At 35.2% G+C, this 21,458-nt stretch overlaps 3 protein-coding genes across 3 annotated transcripts; 1 reads left to right on the top strand and 2 right to left on the bottom strand.

Moving 5' to 3' along the window:
* The first annotated feature begins 6,012 nt into the window (after positions 1-6,012).
* On the top strand, positions 6,013-6,498 carry LOC133330846 (general odorant-binding protein 57c-like). The gene is made up of 2 exons (XM_061539252.1): positions 6,013-6,072; positions 6,130-6,498. The coding sequence occupies exons 1-2, from the start codon at positions 6,013-6,015 to the stop codon at positions 6,496-6,498; spliced, it is 429 nt and encodes a 142-aa protein (XP_061395236.1).
* Positions 6,499-9,308: 2,810 nt separating this feature from the next.
* LOC133330845 (general odorant-binding protein 57c-like) lies at positions 9,309-9,811 on the bottom strand. The gene is made up of 2 exons (XM_061539251.1): positions 9,755-9,811; positions 9,309-9,680 (listed from the first exon to the last, which is right to left on the bottom strand). Exons 1-2 carry the CDS (start codon positions 9,809-9,811, stop codon positions 9,309-9,311), a joined length of 429 nt encoding a protein of 142 aa, XP_061395235.1.
* A 3,327-nt stretch (positions 9,812-13,138) lies between these two features.
* On the bottom strand, positions 13,139-13,590 carry LOC133330847 (general odorant-binding protein 57c-like). Its single transcript, XM_061539253.1, has 2 exons — positions 13,531-13,590; positions 13,139-13,471 (listed from the first exon to the last, which is right to left on the bottom strand). The coding sequence occupies exons 1-2, from the start codon at positions 13,588-13,590 to the stop codon at positions 13,139-13,141; spliced, it is 393 nt and encodes a 130-aa protein (XP_061395237.1).
* Positions 13,591-21,458: the final 7,868 nt, after the last annotated feature.

Genomic DNA, 21,458 nt, shown 5'->3' with positions numbered 1-21,458 from the left:
AAGGCTTCTAATTCACTGTCCGTCAAGTTAGAACCTTCACCAACTTTGGTTGCATCAAACTTACCATCGGCATCCAAATATTGAAAACTTTTCAGCATACAATAGGTGTGGCATTTGAAACGTAAATCGACATTTATAGGACCGTCGGCCTTAAGTTTGTCCAATATCGAATAGAGTCCATCCTCGGTTAGGTCATTTTCTTTCAGACAAGCAGATTGTTTGGCCGAATCGTCAGCGGAAATCTAAAAAGAATTATTTTGTATTTAAAATTTTTGAAATTCAATTTTAAATTACGTACCCTTGCCAGAAAGAGAGAGAATGCCACAATGAAATACACAGAAGAGTTTGTTCGCAACATGGTGTGGATGCTTTTTAGTTATAACTGTAAAATAAAATTGGTTTTTATATGATTTGTGTTCGGGGGGACCAAATAATTGAGTTATTACATGTCAATCACAATTAGATGCGAAGTTATTATAATTTAATTAAATAAATCATTAGGTGGTAATGCAGACACTGTGGCAGCTAAGAGGCACTAGTGAGGAAAATATGTTTTTCTAGGGAGTGTATTTTTAAATTCTACATAAGGCGTGGATTTTTATACCCTTCACCACTCTGTGGTACAGGGTATTATGTCTTTGTGCATATGTTTGCAACAGGCCAAAGGAAACGAGATAGATACATGGTTCCTTTTGAGAATATGCTTGTCCGTCCGTCTGTCTGTCCATGTTAAATTGTAAACAAAGTACAGGTCGCATTTATAATCCGAATTGGATGAAATTTGGCATAGGTCACTTATATGGCCCAAGGACGAACCCTATTGAAATTAGGAAAAATCGGTTCAGATTTAGATATAGCTCCCATATATATTTGCGTATGTATCTTTCGATTTGCACGAAATTTGGTACAGAGTACTGAATTAGGTGCAGATTAATGTGTGCCAAGTTTCGAGAAAATCGGTTCAGATTTAGATTTAGCTCCCATATATAGTTAAATCCGATTTAATGTAAATAGGTCTCCAAAGTCCCTATATATCTTCCGATTTGCACGAAATTTGGCATAGCACACTGAATTAAGCCTAGAATGGTGTGTGCTAAGTTTCGAGAAAATCGGTTCAGATTTAGATATACCTCCCATATATAATTTAATCCGATTTAAGGTAAATAGGTCTCTAAAGTCCCTATATATCTTTCGATTTCCACGAAATTTGGCAGAACGTACTGAATTAAGCCTAGATAGATGTGTGTTAAATTTCGTAGAAATCGGTTCAGGTTTATATATAGCTCCCATATATATTTTCGTCCGATTTAAGGTAAATAGTGCACCAAAGTCCCTATATATCCTACGATTTACACGAAATTTGGCATAGCGTATTGAATTGAGTCTGAAATGATGTGTGTCAAGTTTCGGGAAAATCGGTTCAGATATAGATATAGCTCCCATATATATTTTCGTCCGATTTAATGTAAATGGTAAACCAAAGTCCCTATATATCTTTCGATTTGCACGAAATTTGGCAGAACGTACTGAATTAAGCCTAGATAGATGTGTGTTAAATTTCGTAGAAATCGGTTCAGGTTTATATATAGCTCCCATATATATTTTCGTCCGATTTAAGGTAAATAGTGCACCAAAGTCCCTATATATCCTACGATTTACACGAAATTTGGCATAGCGTATTGAATTAAGTCTGAAATGATGTGTGTCAACTTTCGGGAAAAGTCGGTTCTGATATAGATATAGCTCACATATATAATTTCGTCCGATTTAATGTAAATGGTAAACCAAAGTCCCTATATATCCTTCGATTTACACGAAATTTGGCATAGCGTACTGAATTCAGCCTAGAATTATGTGTGCTAAGTTTCGCGAAAATCGGCTCAGATTTAGATATAGGTCCCATATATATTTTCGTCCGATTTAATGTAAATGGTAAACCAAAGTCCCTATATATCTTTCGATTTGCACGAAATTTGGCACAACGTATTGAATTCAGCCTAGAATTATGTGTGCTCAGTTTCGTGAAAATCGGTTCAGATTTAGATATAGCTCCCATCGGTTCAGATTTAGATATAGCTCCAACATATGCATCGTCCGATTTTACATATGCATCGTCCGATTTTACATAAGTGGTGCACCAAACTCCTAATGGTTGTTCGATTAACACGAAATTTTGCACAACGTATCAAATTGAAACTTGAATGATCCTATTGCGTTTGTTGAAATTCGTGCAGATGCAGCCATTTTTTTCAGGCTTGGATTTAAAAAAAAATTCTGAGACTTCCCTAAGGCGTGGATTTTAAAATAATTTTTTTCTAAGACCTACATAAGGCGTGGTTTGAGAATTTTTTTTCTTCAAAATTTGTATCCCATTTCATTATTATTTATTTATTCTAGAACTCATTCCATATTCCCCAATACCGATATGACACAAAAACCATATTCACATTTATCCTCACTGCCCTTGTATTCCGCATTACATTGTTCCAATTGTTCAATTTCTGCTTTATCTGTTCCATTCGAATGATGTTTCAGTGTCGCGATATCCAAAATACCCTCTTCATCCAAATGATCCCAACTACGCATCATACAATAGGTATAACACTTGAAGCGGCTGTCGATTTCGGTGGCCCCCTTTTTTATTTCCTCCAATTCGGCGTAGAGTTCATCTTCTGAAATTTCACTTTCTTCAAGGCAGCCCATGTGTTTGCTGGTATCGTCGGTGGAAATCTGGGGAGAGGAGAGATTTTTTTTTTAAATATTGGTTTCAAAAATTCGGAATTTTTAATTTACCTCTGCAACAAAAAATATCATGGCCAGAGCCAAACACCAGCCCATGTGTGGAAGATGCATTATGGACATGTCGTTGTTCTAGTTGGAAATGTTGTGAAATAAAAAAATCGATTTGCTTTGGAGATTGTCGTTTTATTTGGGCGCTTGAATGGAAAATGCAAATTTCATTATTGCATGTGAAATGCAATTAAGTGGTGGAGTAATTAATTTAAATAATTGTAATAATTAAAACAAATTTATTGTAAACAAAAATTATTTAAATATGACTAATACTTTTAAGAGCTTCGGATATTAGGGGGGTTTTAAAAATATAATATTTTTAGGACTTATAGAGTCGTATATTTTTTAAAAAACATTTTTTCACGGACTGCGATATATCGTGGATTTTTGAAAAATATTTTTAAGACATACAAAAGGCTTGGATCATTTTTTTCAGGGGATTTATAAAAATATTTTTTCCAGGACATATTTAAGACGTGGATTTGTATATGTTTGTAACAGGCAAAAGGACACGAGATATACCCATAGTTTCTTTTGAGAGTATGCATAGAATCACTTACTAAGTCGATTTATGTATGTCAGTCCGTCCGTCTGTCTGTCTGTCCTTGTTAAATTGTAAACAAAGTACAGGTCGCATTTATAATCCGAATCGGATGAAATTTCTCACAGCTCACTTGGGAAAAATCGGTTCAGATTTAGATATAACTCCCATATGTATTTTCGTGCGATTTAAGGTTATTGGTGCACCAAAGACCCTATATATCTGTCGACTTGCACGAAATTTGGCATAACGTACTGAATTGAGCCTAAAATGATGTGTGCCAAGTTTCATGAAAATCGGTCCAGACTTAGATATAGCTCCTATATATATCTTCGTCCGATTTATGGTAAATTGTGTACCAAAGCCCCTATGTATCTTTCGATTTGAACGAAAATTTGCCATAAGGTACTGAATTGAGCCTAGAGTGACGTGTGCCAAGTTACGAGAAAATCGGTCCAGATTTAGATATAGCTCCCATATATATTTTCGTCCGATTTCATGTAAATGTTGCTCCAAAGTCCCTATATATATTTCGGTTTGCTCGAAATTTGCCATAACGTACTGAATTGAGCCTAGAGTGATGTGTGCCAAGTTTCGAGAAAATCGGTCCAGATTTAGATATAGCTCCCACATATAGTTTCGTCCGATTTCATGTAAATGGTGCACTAAAGTCCCTATATATGTTTCGATTTGTTCGAAATTCGGCATAACGTACTGAATTGAGCCTTTAGTGATTTGTGCCAAATTTCGAGAAAATCGGTTGAGATTTTACATAGCTCCCATATATAGTTTCGTCCGATTTAATGTAAATGGTGCTCCAAAGTCCCTATATATATTTCGATTTGCACGAAATTTGGTATAACAAACTGAATTGAGCCTAGATGGATGTCGGTCAAGTTACGTGAAAATCGATCTATGTTTACATATAGCTCCCATATATATTGTCGTTCGATTTAATGTAAATGGTGCACCAAAGTCGCTATATATGTTTCGATTTGCACGAAAATTTGGCATAGCACGATGTGTGTTAAGCTTCGACCGATTTAATTTTTATTTTGCACGAAATTTGGCATAGCGTACTGAATTGAGTCTAGAATGATGTGTGTAAAGTTTCCTATTTTAAGTCCCAAAATTAGGCAGATTGCCATACAATTTTTACAACGTACTAAAGTTTGTGTAACGTAACATGTGCCAAGTTTTGTGAAACAAGTTAGGATTTAGATATAGCTCTCACAAATTTATATTGGTCCTAGACCCAATTTTAAGTATAACGATCGTCATATCTCGACTAGCTGAGCCGATCTAGACATGTGTGTCCGTCCGTCCGTCTGTCCATTATAATTTGTAAACACGATACAGGCCACAGTTATGGACCAATCTTCACGAAATTTTGCATGTAGGATGGGTTCTGGTCAATGAAAACACCTATTGTTTCTGGGAAAGATAGGATAATATTTAGGGGATGAAATGGACCAAATACTTAATTTTTGTCGGGTTTTCTGGTCGCTCCAGAGGCCGCAATTATTGACCAAACATCTCGAATTTTTTACATGGAGAAGGGGATTGGGCCAAAGAATAAACATGCGTGTTTTAATAAAGATCGGTCAACGTTTGGTGGGTCAAATGGACCCTGACTTTTGTGTGAAAAGTGAAAAAATTTGTATTCTATAGCGTATATATTTACTCCTGAAGGACATAGAGCCGAAAAGTTAATAGTATATCCAAGAGGAGTGGTTGGCCTTTAAATTGATACCAATTATATTGTGGTAGTTACACGTAATGTGGGAGTTGCACGTAAATATTTACAAGTGCTTACGTATTAATATATTATTTAGTAACCCATTACCACCCTAGAGGGCGAAAATATAGCGCTGGTCGTTTTGAAATTTTCCATGAGGATCCAGGTATGTTCAAGGACAACACCTATAATTTTCGGTGATGTTCAGATAATATTATTGGGATAAAATGCACCGAAAACTTTATCTTTTGGGTTTTTTTCGAGTCGATCTATAGCCCACAATTGGAAGCCGAACATAACAACCCAACCCACGGTGAAGGTCTAGAGAGTGCAAATATTGCCCACGATCAGAATATAGAACAACACAAAGTTAGATTTTCGTGGAAGTTGTTTAGGGAATCATATGACCGGCCCCGTCCGACTACACTGCTCCGCTCACTGGTTTAAATATATTTTTAGAACTTATAGAGTCGTATATTTAAAAAAAAACATGTTTCCAGAGACTTCGATATATCGTGGATACTTAAAAAAAATATTTTTTAAGAACTACAAAAGGCTTGGAGGCTTTGAGTAGATTTTTATTTTTCCAGAAAACATATATAAGGCGTGGATTTTTTAAATAATTTTTTGTAAGTCCTATATAAGGCGTGAATTATTAAAATAATTTTTTTAAAGCGTGGATTATTGAAACATTTTTTTTTCTAGGGCTAATAATTGTGCAACTATTTCGTAATATATTTTACAATTTTCCAACAAAATATTATTTCTGTTACCACAACAATGTTGATTTAATCAAAATCTCTCGCTTTTCCATGGAAATAAAATAAAGCTGCACACAATTTGAAAATTATAGATTTTAATTCAACTCGTATAAAAGCCAACGATGTTCATTTATTGCAATTTTAAATGTAGAACGCGATCAGAAGCTAACGCCATTATTATGAAATTACCGGACATTGCATTTGGGGTTATTATTATTGTTGTTTTTGTTGTTCAAAGGGTAAGGTGAAAAAATTAAAAAAAAATCAAATAAAAAATCCCCCTTTTTCATCTTTAGACCTTAGCTGATGACATCGATGACATCCGTCATTTTGAATGTTTAAAACAATCTGAAATATCTCCCGACGTATACGATGATATGATGGATAAACTAATCGCTGACGAAACTGATGATATGGACCAACGATTTAAATGTTATACCCATTGTATGCTGGAGAAAGGTGGTCGTTTGAATGAGAATGGAAAATTGGATTTGACGAAATTTGAAGATTATCATATGTCCGAACGGGATATGGAAGCCATGGAGAAATGTAAAAGTGACAATGATGATATTGCGGATTCGTGTGAATATTCATTTGCATTGACTGTCTGTTATATGCAAGCAATTATAGCAAATCATGAGGGAACGGAAGAAATAAATGAATGAAGAAATATATATAGGACCCTGAAAAAATATAATTTAAAAATCCACGCCTTATATAGGTCGGTAAAAAATATTTTTAAATTAGTGAGGAATGTAGAAAAGTCGGACGGGGCCGACTATATGATACCCTTTAACACTTTGGCTATATTCAAGAAATACATCCTTACAGACCTTGAATTTTTGAAGGACCATTGACATGAAATTCGTTTAAGTTAAATATGTGATTTGTGTCTATATGTGAACCTACTTAACCCAACGATCAATAACCGGTTATATTTGTATAAAATATATATATTCTTGATCAGCGTAAAATTCTATGACGATATATGCAGCTCCGTCTATCTGTTGTAATCATTCTAGCGTCTAAACGAATTCAGATAGATCGCCAAAATTTTGCATAAATTTATCTCTTGTCTGCAGGCAGGTGAAGTTCGAAGATGGGCTATATCGTTCCACGTTTAGGCATGGTACCCATATAAGGGAACACCCCCATTTTCGGTATTTTGAGGTTCTTGAGCGCGTTTTTCAACCGAATACGCTGAAATTTGGTACACTGAGTTCTTATTGGGTACCAAATGTCTCCACTAAAAATTATTAATATCGGTCCACTTTTTCGGGTTGCCCCCATATAACGGTTAACCCAGAACCATTTCGATAGGTTGCTCGTAATGTTGTGCCAATCGGACACACTTTAAATCTTTGGTGCACCATTTGCGAAAAATCGGACAAACATATATATGGGAGCAATATCTAAATCTGAACCGATTTTAATAGAACATGGCACATGTTTGTCTATCCTAATTTCAGTACGTTGTGCAAAATTTTCGCGCCAATCTGCTTAAATTTTACTCTTTGTTGCACCATTTGCGAAAAATCGTATGAACATATATATGGGAGCTATACCCAAATCTGAACCGATTTCAATAAAAGTTGGCACATGTTAGTCTATCCTAATTTCAGTACGATGTGCAAAATGTCATGCCAATCGACCTAAATTTGACTTCTTGGTACACCATTTGCGAAAAATCGGACGAACATATATATGGGAGCTATATCCAAATCTGAACCGATTTCAAAAAAAACTTGGCACATGTTTGTCTATCCTAACTTCAGTGCGTTGTGCAAAATTTCATGCCAATCGGCCTAAATTTTACTCTTTGGTGCACCATTGGCTAAAAATCGGACGAACATATATATGGGAGCTATATCTAAATCTGGACCGATTTTATCGAAACTTGGCACACATCACTCTAGGCTCAATTCAGTACGTTATGGCAAATTTCGTGCAAATCGAAAGATATTTAGGGGCTTTGGTGGATCTTTACTTAAAATCGGACGTTAATATATATGGGAGCTATATCTAAATCTGAACCGATTTTTTTCCAATTTCAATAGGGTTCGTCCCTGGGCCAAATAAATGACCTGTGACAAATCTCATCTCATTCGGATAATAAATGCAACCTGAACTTTGTTTACAATTTAACATGGACTGGCGGACGGACAGACGGACATGCATAAATCGGCTCAGAAAGTGATTCTATGCATATTCTCAAAAATCTTTATAAAATCCACGCCTTATGGGGGTCCTTAAAAAGTAATCTTTATAAAATCCACGCCTTATGGAGGTCCTTAAAAATTAATCTTTATAAAATCCACGCCTTATGGAGGTCCTTAAAAAGTAATCTTTATAAAATCCACGCCTTATGGAGGTCCTTAAAAAGTAATCTTTATAAAATCCACGCCTTATGGAGGTCCTTAAAAAGTAATCTTTATAAAATCCACGCCTTATGGAGGTCCTTAACACAGTAATCTTTATAAAATCCACGCCTTATGGAGGTCCTTAAAAAGTAATCTTTATAAAATCCACGCCTTATGGAGGTCCTTAAAAAGTAATCTTTATAAAATCCACGCCTTATGGAGGTCCTTAAAAAGTAATCTTTATAAAATCCACGCCTTATGGAGGTCCTTAAAAAGTAATCTTTATAAAATCCACGCCTTATGGAGGTCCTCAAAAAGTAGTCTTTATAAAATCCACGCCTTATGGAGGTCCTTAAAAAGTAATCTTTATAAAATCCACGCCTTATGGAGGTCCTTAAAAAGTAATCTTTATAAAATCCACGCCTTATGGAGGTCCTTAAAAAGTAATCTTTATAAAATCCACGCCTTATGGAGGTCCTTAAAAAGTAATCTTTATAAAATCCACGCCTTATGGAGGTCCTTAAAAAGTAATCTTTATAAAATCCACGCCTTATGGAGGTCCTTAAAATGTAATCTTTATAAAATCCACGCCTTATGGAGGTCCTTAAAAAGTAATCTATATAAAATCCACGCCTTATGTAGGTCCTTAAAATGTAATCTTTATAAAATCCACGCCTTATGGAGGTCCTTAAAAAGTAATCTTTATAAAATCCACGCCTTATGGAGGTCCCTGAAAAAATATTCTTAGAAAAAAATCCACACCTTATGGAGGTCCTTAAAAAGTAATCTTTATAAAATCCACGCCTTATGGAGGTCCTTAAAATGTAATCTTTATAAAATCCACGCCTTATGGAGGTCCTTAAAAAGTAATCTTTATAAAATCCACGCCTTATGGAGGTCCTTAAAAAGTAATCTTTATAAAATCCACGCCTTATGGAGGTCCTTAAAATGTAATCTTTATAAAATCCACGCCTTATGGAGGTCCTTAAAAAGTAATCTTTATAAAATCCTTGTAGGACCCTAAAAAATATTAAAGAAAAATTGTGTTTCTTTTTAAATCCACACCTTTATTAGCGTTCGAACAATATTCCTTAATTTATTTCCATTAAAACTCCCTATTCATTTACATCTTCTTCAACTTCGGAATAATTCATTTTGTTGCCCTCCCTAAAACACACAGTCAATGCAAAGGCATATTCACATTTATCCTCAATATCTTCCGTGTCGTTTTTACATTTTTCAACGGCTTCAATTTCACTCGCCGACATATTTTTATCTTCCATTTTCGCCAGATCAAGTTTTCCCGTTTCATCGAAATGATCCCATTTCTCCAACATACAATGGGTATAACATTTAAATCGGTGATCCATATCATCTGTGGCATTCGCCTCTAACATATCCATCATGGAGTCAAATTCATCTTCCGCTATTTCGGATTGTTCCATGCACACAACATGGCGGACATCGTCCAGGTCATCAGCTGAGGACTGAAGAGAAAGGGGAGATTTTTTTTATTAATTAGAAAATATTACGCAGAAAAAAATCCATTGCCCTGTCACACCTTTTCCAAAACTGACACGGCAACGACAACAATTAACACAATGACCGTCAAATTCATAATGATAGGGTTGGAGTTGTGATCACGTTCTCTTTTTGAAATTATAGTGAACGCAACACCCTTGGCTTTTATATGATTTGTATAGAGTCTATAATTTTCGAATTGTGTGCAGGTTCATATTAAATTTTAATTGAATGGCGATATGTAGATTACATCGGTATTGTAGTATCAACAAAACGATTTGTTTTTTTTTCAATAATTAAAAAAAAACCTGCAAGTCAACAGGAAATATTATGAAATAGATGGAGAGAATGATGAGGTCCCCGATTTTTTTAAATCCACGCCTAAAATAGGTTCTTAAAAATATTTTTTTAAAAAATCCACGCCTAACATAGGTCCTTTAAAATATTTTTTAAACCAGTAAGGAAAGTAGTAAAGTCGGACGGGGCCGACTATATGATACCCTTCACCACTATGGGTATATTAAACAGGACTATTAGCAATTTTCTAAATTGGAAAATTTGAAATAAAATATGTGATATTTAAATCGGGCTATATATGTGAAGCTCTACCAAATATTATCTATCCATAAAGTATGTAAATCTTAAAATTCAAACAAATATATATAAATAGGCAGACATATTCTTGGGCTCATTCAGTACTTTATGAAAATTTCGCAACTACGTAATTCATAAATGCTCAATTTTGTAAGTTGTGCAAAATTTGATGTCAATCGGACTAACATGAGGAGTTTGATGCCCAATTCACTTGAAATCGGGCTAAAATATATATGGAAGCTCTATCCAAATATTAAGCGATTTCAAACAAACTTGTCACAGGTTAGGTTATATTAATTTCAGAACGTTTTGTTCTTATAAGCCTATTGATTCCGTGGTGCGTCAATTACTTAAAATCAATCTATAATAAAAGGGAGCTATATATAAATCTTGGTAGACATAATTCTAGGCTCAATTCAGTACGTTATGCCAAATTTCCTGCAAATCGAATGATATATAGGGACTTAGGTGCACCATTTACATGATATCGGACGAAACTATATATGGGAGCTATATCTAAATCTGGACTGATTTTCACGAAACTTGGCAGACATAATTTTCGGCTCAATTCAGTACGTTATACCAAATTTCGTGCAAATCGAAGGATATATAGGGACTTTGGTGCACCATTTACATGAAATCGAACGAAATTATATATGGGAGCTATATCTAAATCTGGACCGATTTTCTCGAAACATGGCAGACACCATTCTAGGTTCAATTCAGTACGTTATGCCAAATTTCGTGCAAATCGAGAGATATATAGGGACTTTGGGGCACCATTTACATGAAATCGGACGAAAATATATATGAGAGGTATATCTAAATCTAAACCGATTTTCTCAAATCTTGGCAGACATAATTCTCGGCTCAATTCAGTACGTTATGCCAAATTTGGTGCAAATCGAAAGATATATAGGGACTATGGTGCACCATTTACATGAAATCGGACGAAACTATATGTGGGAGCTATATCTAAATCTGGACCGATTTTCTCGAAACTTGGCAGACATCACTCTAGGCTTAATTCAGTACGTTATGGCAAATTTCGTGCAAATCGAAAGATATTTAGGGACTTTGGGGCACCATTGACATGAAATCGGACGAAACTGTATATGGGAGATATATCTGAATCTGAACCGATTTTCTCAAAACTTGGCAGACATCGCTCTAGGCTCAATTTAGTACGTTATACCAAATTTCGTCCAAATCGAAGGATGTATAGGGACTTTGGTGCACCATTTACATAAAATCGGGCGAAACTATATATGGGAGCTATGTCAAAATATTGACCGCTTTTCACGAAACTTGGCAGATATCATTCTAGACCTAAATGATTAGGCTGTACCAAATTTCGTGCAAATCGAAAGATATATAGGGACCGTTTACATTAAATCGGTTAAATATATATATGAGAGCTATATCTAAATCTGAACCGATTTTTTCCAATAGGGTTCGTCCTTGGCCCGAATAAGTGACCTATGTTAAATTTCATCCAATTCGGATCATAAATGCGACCTGTACTTTGTTTACAATTTAACATGGACAGACAAACAGACGGACGGACAGACGGGCGGGCGGGCGTACATACGTAAATCGACTCAGAAAGTGATTCTATGCATATTCTCAAAAGGGACTGTGTATCTATATCGTTTCCTTTTGCCTGTTACAAACATATGCACAAAGACATAATACCCTGTACCACAGTGTGGTGAAGGGTATAAAAATCCACGCCTTATAGGCAGATCCCGAAAAATCTTTTAAAAAAATCCATGCCTTATAGAGATCCCGAAAAATAGTTTAAAAAAATCCATGCCTTATAGAGATCACGAAAAATAGTTTTTAAAAAATCCACGCCTTATAGGGAGATCCCGAAAAATAGTTTTTAAAAAATCGAAAAATAGTTTTTGAAAAATCCACGCCTTATAGGGAGATCCCGAAAAATAGTTTTTGAAAAATCCACGCCTTATAGAGATCCCGAAAAATAGTTTTTAAAAAATCCACGCCTTATAGGGAGATCCCGAAAAATAGTTTTTGAAAAATCCACGCCTAAAATAGGTCCTTAAAAATATTTTTTTAAATTTTCTCCCATAGGGTTCGTCCTTGGCCCGAATAAGTGACCTATGTTAAATTTCATCCAATTCGGATCATAAATGCGACCTGTACTTTGTTTACATACGTTATTCGATTCAGAAAGTGATTCTATGCATATTCTCAAAAGGGACCGTGTATCTATATCGTTTCCTTTTGCCTGTTACTAATATATGCACAAAGACATAATACCCTGTACCACAGTGTGGTGAAGGGTATAAAAATCCACGCCATATAGAGATCGCGAAAAATAATTTTAAAAAAATCCACGCCTTATAGGGAGTTACCGAAAAATAGTTTTTTAAAAAATCCACGCCTTATAGGGAGTTACCGAAAAATAGTTTTTTAAAAAATCCACGCCTTATAGGGAGATCCCGAAAAATAGTTTTTTAAAAAATCCACGCCTTATAGGGAGTTACCGAAAAATAGTTTTTTAAAAAATCCACGCCTTATAGGGAGATCCCGAAAAATAGTTTTTAAAAAATCCACGCCTTATAGAGATCCCGAAAAATAGTTTTTAAAAAAATCCACGCCTTATAGAGATCCCGAAAAATAGTTTTTAAAAAATCCACGCCTTATAGAGATCCCGAAAAATAGTTTTTAAAAAAATCCACGCCTTATAGAGATCCCGAAAAATATATTTTAATAAATCCTCAGGAATTCACGCCTTGTTGGGGTCCTTTAAAAAATATTTATAAATAATTCCAAGCCTTATGTAGGTCCTTAAAAATCCACGGTTTTATTCATAATCCCTTAACACTTCCATCGAACAAATTTCCATTTGAAAAACATATTCACATCGATCTTCGATTTGCTTATGCTGCTCCTTACAATTCTCCAAAATCCGAACATGATATTCGGGTAAATTATAATCCTCCTGAATCCATTCCATTCTATATCGTTCATCCTTATCCAAATGACCTCTCCCCATCAGCATACAATGCATATAACATTTATATCTCATATCGATGTCCGAGGGAATCGTCGACATTAAATCCTTCATTGTTTTATATTCATCGTCGTCTAAACGATGTTGGTGAATGCATTCATTGTGTCTGAATTCCTGAAAGGTCTGGAATAGATTTTTTCATTAATAAAATAAAATTTCCTGGAAATCTGGTAGCAATTTACCTCGCCGTGAATGAGGGCTACTGTTAGGACAAAGCCAAATGCAATTTCAATTAAATGCATGCTTTTCATTTGCTCTGGAGGTACACGTTGACTGGGATGGATGTCATTGTGGTAGAGTTTTATACAATTTCAGAAAATAATTTATAATTATAAGGTTTGGGAAAATAATTATTACTTTAAACTATGAAAAGAAAAATATAATTATTGATTAACAAATATTTTAACCAGACAATTATTCAAGCTATAAACAGTGCTTGGATTTATAAAAAATATTTTAAGGACCCCAACAATGAGTGGTTTTTCTAGTAATCATTTTTTCATCATCCATTGAAATAGTGAGCTGATGTGTTCCGCGATTTCACCCATAAGAACTATAAAAAAAATAGGTTGAGGCGTCGGGTTAGTTGCACACAATCGGAAAACCCAACCTACTATGAATCAGTAAGGAAAGTAGTAAAGTCGGACTGGGCCGACTATATGATACCCTACTAAACTACTATATTCAACATATGTATCCTAACAGACGTCACGTTTTTGTTATATATCTAAATCTGAACCGATTTCGGGGAAACTTTCCAGAGACTAATTTATATTACATCAGTACGTTGTGTCAATCGGCCTAGCTATGGATCTTTTCACGAAGCTTAGCAACAACATTTTAGACTTAATTCAGTACCCTATACCAAAATTCATGCAATCCGAAAAATATATAGGGACTTTGTTGCACCATTTACATAAAATCGGACGAAAATATATATAGGTGCTATATCTAAATTTGAACCGATTTTCACGAAACTTTGCACACAACGTTCTAGACTTAATTCAGTACGCTAAGCCGAATTTCGTGCAAATCGAAATTTATAGGGACTTGGGTGCACCATTTATATAAAATCGGAAGAAAATGTATATGGAGCTATATCTAAATCTGAACCGATGTTCACGAAACTTTGCACACATCATTCTAGGGTCAATTCATTACGCTGCGCCAAATTTCGTGCAATTCGAAGCATATTTAGGGACTTTGTTTCAGCATTTACCTAACGATGGACGAAAATATATATGGGAGCTACATGTAAATCTGAACCGATTTTCTCGAAACTTAACACCGATCATTCTGCACTTAATTCAGTACGCTATGCCAAATTTTGTGCAAATCGAAAAATATATAGGGACTTTGTTGCACCATTATATAAAATCGGACGAAAATATATATAGGAGCTATATCTAAATCTGAACTAATTTTTACGAAATTTAACATACATCTTTCTAGACTTAATTCAGTACGATGTGCCAAATTTCGTGCAAATCGAATGATATATAGGGACTTTGGTGCACCATTTAGCTAAGTACCCTATGCTAAATTTCGAGCTAATCGAAAGATATATAAGGGCATTGGTGCCCATTAACCTTAAATCGGACGAAACTATATACGGGAGCTATATCTAAATCTGAACCGATTTTCTTCAATTTCAGTAGAGTTCGTCCTTGGGCCAAATAAATGAGCTGTGCCAAATTTTATGCAATTCGAATCAAAAATGCGACCTGTACTTTGTTATACCCTTCACCACACTGTGGTACAGGGTATTATGTCTTTGTGCATATGTTTGTAACAGGCAAAAGGAAACGAGATAGACCCATAGTTCCTTTTGAGAATATGCATAGAATCACTTTCTGAGTCGATTTATGCATGTCCGTCCGTCCGTCTGTCCGTCTGTTGGTGTTAAATTGTAAACAAAGTACAGGTCGCATTTATAATCCGATTTAGATGAAATTTGGCATAGGTCACTTATTCGGCCCAAGGACGAACCCTATTGAAATTGGGAAAAATCGGTTCAAATTTAGATATAGCTCCCATATATATATTTAACCGATTTAATGTAAACGGTCCCTATATATCTTTCGATTTGCACGAAATTTGGTACAGCCTAATCAATTAGGTCTAGAATAATGTCTGCCATGTTTCGTGAAAATCGGTCCAGATTTAGATATAGCTCCCATATATAGTTTCGTCCGATTTCATGTAAATGGTGCCCCAAAGTCCCTATATATCTTTCGATTTGCACGAAATTTGGCATAACGTACTGAATTGAGCCTTGAATGATGTCTGCCAAGTTTCGTGAAAATCGGTCCAGATTTAGATATAGCTCCCATATATATTTATATATATATATACCGATTTCAGGTAAATGGTGCTCCAAAGTCCCTATATATCTTTCGATTTGCACCAAATTTGGCATGACGTACTGAATTGAGCATAGAATTATGTCTGCCAAGTTGCGAGAAAATCGGTCCAGATTTAGATATAGCTCCCATGTATAGTTTCGTCCGATTTCATGTAAATGGTGCCCCAAAGTCCCTATATATCTTTCGATTTGCACGAAATTTGGCATAACGTACTGAATTGAGCCTTGAATAATCGATCCAGATTTAGATATAGCTCCCATATATAGATTCGTCCGATTTCATGTAAATGGTGGACCAAAGTCGCTATATATCTTTCGATTTGCACGAAATTTGACAGACATAGCCCAACGGATGACCTATTTATATTTGTTTGAAGTCGATTTACATACTTTATGGATAGATCTAGGTAGATTCACATTTAGATAAATATCACATATTTTATTTCATTAAATTTCATGTTAATAGTCCTGTTTAATATACCCATAGTGGTGAAGGGTATCATATAGTCGGCCCCGTCCGACTTTACTACTTTCCTTACTGGTTTACAATTTAGCATGGACAAACAGACGGACGGTCGGTCGGTCGGACATGCATAAACCGACTAAGAAAGTGATTCTATGCCTATTCTCAAAAGGAACCATGTGTCCATCTCGTTTCCTTTTGCCTGTTACAAACATATGCACAAAGACATAATACCCTGTACCACAGTGCGGTGAAGGGTATAAAAATCACGCCGTATGTGGATGCCTAAAAAAAATTATTGGGTCCTTAAAAATATTTTTAAAGCATCTAAGGATTTTTAAATTGATTTCTATAGGTTTTTATTATTTCTCTGAAATATTTCTTTAAATATTTTGTATTTCTCTCTTGTGTCTTGTGCAATTGACATAATAAATCCAATTTCATAAAGACAAGAACATAAATTGAACATTCCGAGCGAAGTCGTCTTCGCCTCCTCCTCCTCCTCCTACGATTTTGTTTCTTTGTCACGCTTAACTTTAAAGTAACGAAACTTCATTTAAACTTTTCAAATCAATATTTTTTTATACTTTTCCGTTAGAATTTCAGATTTTTTTTATTTTTCTACAGAACTTCTACAGTTTCCTCCCTCCCGTTTTGGCCAGGATGCAATTTGAGACTTCGGGAGAGAGAAAGAGAGAGCGAGAAAAAAAATTAGAAATATTTTCAATCTAAAACTCTTATGTATTGACATACGATAATGTTCTTATATTACAACTTTTTTTAGTTGGTCCTTTAAGTTTGTTGGCATTCCACCCCTTCCCCTTGATGTGCGTGCTGACAGTAGAGGTGGGTATGAGTGTGTGTGTGTGTGGCTGTGTGTACAGCTCTGTTAATCTTTAACTTGAGCTAGTATTTCAATAAAAAAAAATCAGTACCAGCAGCAACAACGTGCCTGCATTCCGCACACATTTATTCATTGGCATTCCTTTACATATGTCACACTTGTAAGTGACTTGGCTGAGCCAGTGAAAGAGTGACTTGAGCGGATGAGTGAACTACTCAACTTTGTGGGTAGCAGTGGCAGTTGTACCCTGCCCATGGCAGAGGAAGTTCAAAATGGAATTCAACACTGAAAATAAACTTTATGCTTTAAACAATAAAGTGTAATTTCCACCAAAAGCTGTCAAAGGAAGTAACAACAATAATGGAGAACAGAAGCAAAAAAAAATTGCAAAAATTCCACAAAAAGGAAGGGGTGATGATGATGAAGGAAGAATGAGACGAAGAAAAAATTTGCTAAAACTTTTGCCAACAGTAGTGTTGAAAAGAATAACAATACAACAGCAAACGCCAATAACACTTCCAGTCTAAGTTAAAAGCCAACCAAGCCAAGAGGGGAGATGGGGGGGAAAAAAATCTTCGTCGAAAGGATACGGAAATAAACTTCTTCTCAACATTGGCTGAGTGCTTAACAACTGGCTCAAAAGTAATATAACATGGAGAATAACAACAACAGCAACAATAACAACTACTACAACCAGAATCCACTACCCGACAAATGCAGTCACGATCAATGAACGATGTTGTTGTTGTAGTCTTTGTTGCTGTTTCTTTTGTTACGTCTTTGGGAGTAACCGAGGCACACGCACCACTTAAGGCAGTGACTGGTGTTGCTGCTGTTGCTACTGCCACGACTACTTCTGTTTGTGTTACTTACAAAAGGAAACGGATACGGAAATTTATAGTTTCTCAATAAGCGAATAGATGTTGCGTACACACGCAAGACACACTCAAACACTGACACACACACACACATATGGACATAAAGGCAACAAATAGTGGAATTTAAATTGAAATTCACTGCAAATTGGAACAGATGTTACTTGGAAAAAAATATTCAATCGAAAGAATGGATGATTTCAAAGGTCCTTGAAAAAATATTTTTAAAAAATCCATTGTAAACATATTTTTAAAAAATGCACTCCTTCCATAGGCCTTTGAAAACATATAGGTGCTTGAAAAAATATTCTTTAATAAAGCCACGCCTCAGTTGGCCCTTGAAAAATATTCTTTAATAAAGCCACGCCTTTTTGAGGTCTTCAAAAAATATTCTTTAATAAATCCACGCCTTGTTGAGATCTACGCCTTACGTAGGTCATTCAAAAAATATTTTTATAAAATCCACACCGTATATAGGTACTTAAAAAAATCTTTTTATACCCTACACAACAATGTTGTCAGGGTATTATAGCTTTGTGCAGCCCCAAAAGCTTGTAACGTCGCGAAATATTGGTCCTAGACCCACCTTTAAGTATACCGATCGTTATATCTCGACTAGCTGAATCGATCTAGACATGTGTGCCCGTCCGTCCGTCCATTATAATTTGTAAACACGATACCGGCCACAGTTATGGACCAATCTTCACGAAATTTTGCATGTAGGATGGGTTCTGGCCAATGAAGACCCCTACATCGTGAAATTTTGCATGGAGAAGGGGATTGGGCCAAAGAATAAGCATGCCTGATTTAATAAAGATAGGTCAATATTTAGCGGGCCTAATGGACCCTGACGTTTGTGTGAAATATGACAAAATTTGTATTCTATAGCATATATATTTACCCCTGAAGGACATAGACCCGAGAAGTTGATATTATATCCAAGAGGAGTGGTTGACCTTTAAATTTATACCAATTATATTGTTGTATGTGCTCGGATGTGGGAGTTAAACCTAAATATTTACAAGTATCTCCGTATTCGTATATTATTTAGTAACCCATTATCACTCTAGAGAGCGGAACTATAGCGCTGATCACTTTGAAATGTTCCATAAGGTTCCAGTTATGGTCAAGGACAACGTCTATAATTTTCGGTGATTATCAGATAATACTTTTGGAATGAAGTGGACCGAAAACTTAATTTTTTGTGTTATTTTCGAGTCGATCTATAGACCACAAATGAAAGCCGAATATCACAACACCCACGGTGAAGGGAATCTGGACAATAGCTGTACAGAATACTCGTAATATTCGGAAAATATGTCAGTGTGAGGAAGAGGTGCTGTTTACCTCTAATCGGGCAATAGGATGCAAATATCACGAAGTATTGCACAGGCTCGGAATAAACATCCGCAGAAAATTTGAGTTCTGTGGTAGTTGTGTAGGGTATCGTATGGTCGGCCCCGTCCGACTATACTGCTCCGCTCACTGGTTTAAAAATCCGAGCCTTATAGATGTCCTTAAAAATACGGTTTTTAATACCAATCACCACAGTACAGGTCGCATTTTTTGATTCGAATTGGATGAAATTTGGCACAGCTCATATATTTGGTCCAAGGACGAACCCTATTGAAATTGGGAAAAATCGGTTCAGATTTAGATATAGCTCCCATATATATTTTCTTCCGATATAAGGTAAAATGTACACCAAAGTCCCTATATACCTTTCGATTTGCACGAAATTTAGCACAGCGTACTGAAATGAGTCTAGGTTGAGGTGTGGTAAGTTTCGTGAAAATCGGTTCAAATTTAGATATAGCTCTCATATATATTATCGTCCGATTTTAGGTAAATGGTGCATCAAAGTCCCTATATATCCTTCAATTTGCACGAAATTTGGCATAGCGTGCTGAATAAAGTCTAGAAAGATGTGTGTTAAATTTCGTGAAAATCGGTTCAGATTTAAATATGTCTCCCATATATATTCTCATCCGATTTTATGTAAATGGTGCACCAAAGTCCCTATATATCTTTCGATTTGCACAAAATTTGGCACAGCGTACTGAATTAAGTCTAGAAAGATGTGTGTTAAATTTCGTGAAAATCGGTTCAGATTTAGATATAGCTGACATATACATTTTCTTCTGATTTAATGTTAATGGTGCACCAAAGTCCCTATATATCCTTCGATTTGCACGAAATTTTTATTTACATGTAAATGAAAAACTCAAAATGTGGTTTGGAATAAGTGTAACCTAACATGTGACAAGTTTCGATTAAATCGCTTTAGATTTCGATATTTTGCTTTAAATTTATTTACATAATTTTGTCCCATTGTAAGAAGCAACTCTATATCGGAACAAAATTTAGTATAGGTTGCAGACTTTACTACTTACTGGTTTAAAATAATTTTTTCCTGATATCCACATAAGGTGTGGATTTTTTAAAAATAATATTTTCAGGCATCCGCAGTTTCTACATAAGGCGTAAATTTTTTAAAAATAATATTTTCAGGCATCCGCAGTTCCTACATAAGGCGTGAATTTTTTAAAAATAATATTTTCAGGCATCCGCAGTTCCTACATAAGGCGTGGATTTTTTAAAAATAATATTTTCAGGCATCCGCAGTTCCTACATAAGGCGTGGATTTTTTAAAAATAATATTTTCAGGCATCTGAAGGTCCTACATAAGGCGTGGATTTTTTAAAAATAATATTTTCAGGCATCTGAAGGTCTTACATATGGCGTGGATTTTTTAAAAATAATATTTTCAGGCATCCGGAGTTTCTACATAAGGCGTGGATTTTTTAAAAATAATATTTTCAGGCATCCGCAGTTCCTACATAAGGCGTGAATTTTTTAAAAATAATATTTTCAGGCATCCGCAGTTCCTACATAAGGCGTGGATTTTTTAAAAATAATATTTTCAGGCATCCGCAGTTCCTACATAAGGCGTGGATTTTTTAAAAATAATATTTTCAGGCATCTGAAGGTCCTACATAAGGCGTGGATTTTTTAAAAATATTTTCTGAAGGACCTACATAAGGCATGCTTTAAAGGATAATTTTTCAAACATAGGCGTGGATTTTTTAAAAATATTTTCTGAAGGTCGTGCATAAGGGATGCTTTAAAGGATAATTTTTCAAACATAGGTGTGGATTTAAAAATGATAATTTTTGAATCCAGAATCCAAATAGCTGTCGGTTTTTAATGATTATTTTTTTAATAAAAATAGGTTGTGTTTTTTTATTGAATAAATTTATAAGATATCAATTTAAAAAAAAAATCTATGTGCCAATGTCTATATATACCCTAAGTTCCTACAATATGACCTCAGGAATACTTCACCTCGATATCCTTCCATTCACATTCATTTATTTAAATGCAATTTACAAATTTGATTGCTATTTACGCTGTTGCGTATACATAATATTAATTAAAAATTGTATGAATGATTACAGGAACCCCCTTCCCTTCCCATCTCTCCAGCACAACACAACACTCCGCACATTTTCTATGTTTGCCCTTTGTTGACTTGTGGCTGCAATGAGCATTCCATTGCATTG

This window comes from Musca vetustissima, unplaced genomic scaffold (assembly GCF_032173495.1).
Source record: "Musca vetustissima isolate MV318-11 ecotype Yass unplaced genomic scaffold, APGP_CSIRO_Mvet_v1 utg167785, whole genome shotgun sequence".
Classification (NCBI taxonomy): domain Eukaryota; kingdom Metazoa; phylum Arthropoda; class Insecta; order Diptera; family Muscidae; genus Musca; species Musca vetustissima.
Note: the sequence above shows the minus strand (reverse complement) of the source record. Positions and strands in the feature narration are given on the sequence as shown.

Bases quoted from the DNA above. Each gene is read 5' to 3' on its own strand.
- LOC133330846 (XM_061539252.1), top strand. From the start codon at position 6,013: ATGAAATTACCGGACATTGCATTTGGGGTTATTATTATTGTTGTTTTT. The intron at 6,073-6,129 runs GTAAGGTGAAAA...TTTCATCTTTAG, and splicing joins TTGTTTTTGTTGTTCAAAGG to ACCTTAGCTGATGACATCGA.
- LOC133330845 (XM_061539251.1), bottom strand. From the start codon at position 9,811: ATGAATTTGACGGTCATTGTGTTAATTGTTGTCGTTGCCGTGTCAGTT. The intron at 9,681-9,754 runs GTGTGACAGGGC...CTTTCTCTTCAG, and splicing joins CCGTGTCAGTTTTGGAAAAG to TCCTCAGCTGATGACCTGGA.
- LOC133330847 (XM_061539253.1), bottom strand. From the start codon at position 13,590: ATGCATTTAATTGAAATTGCATTTGGCTTTGTCCTAACAGTAGCCCTC. The intron at 13,472-13,530 runs GTAAATTGCTAC...AATCTATTCCAG, and splicing joins TAGCCCTCATTCACGGCGAG to ACCTTTCAGGAATTCAGACA.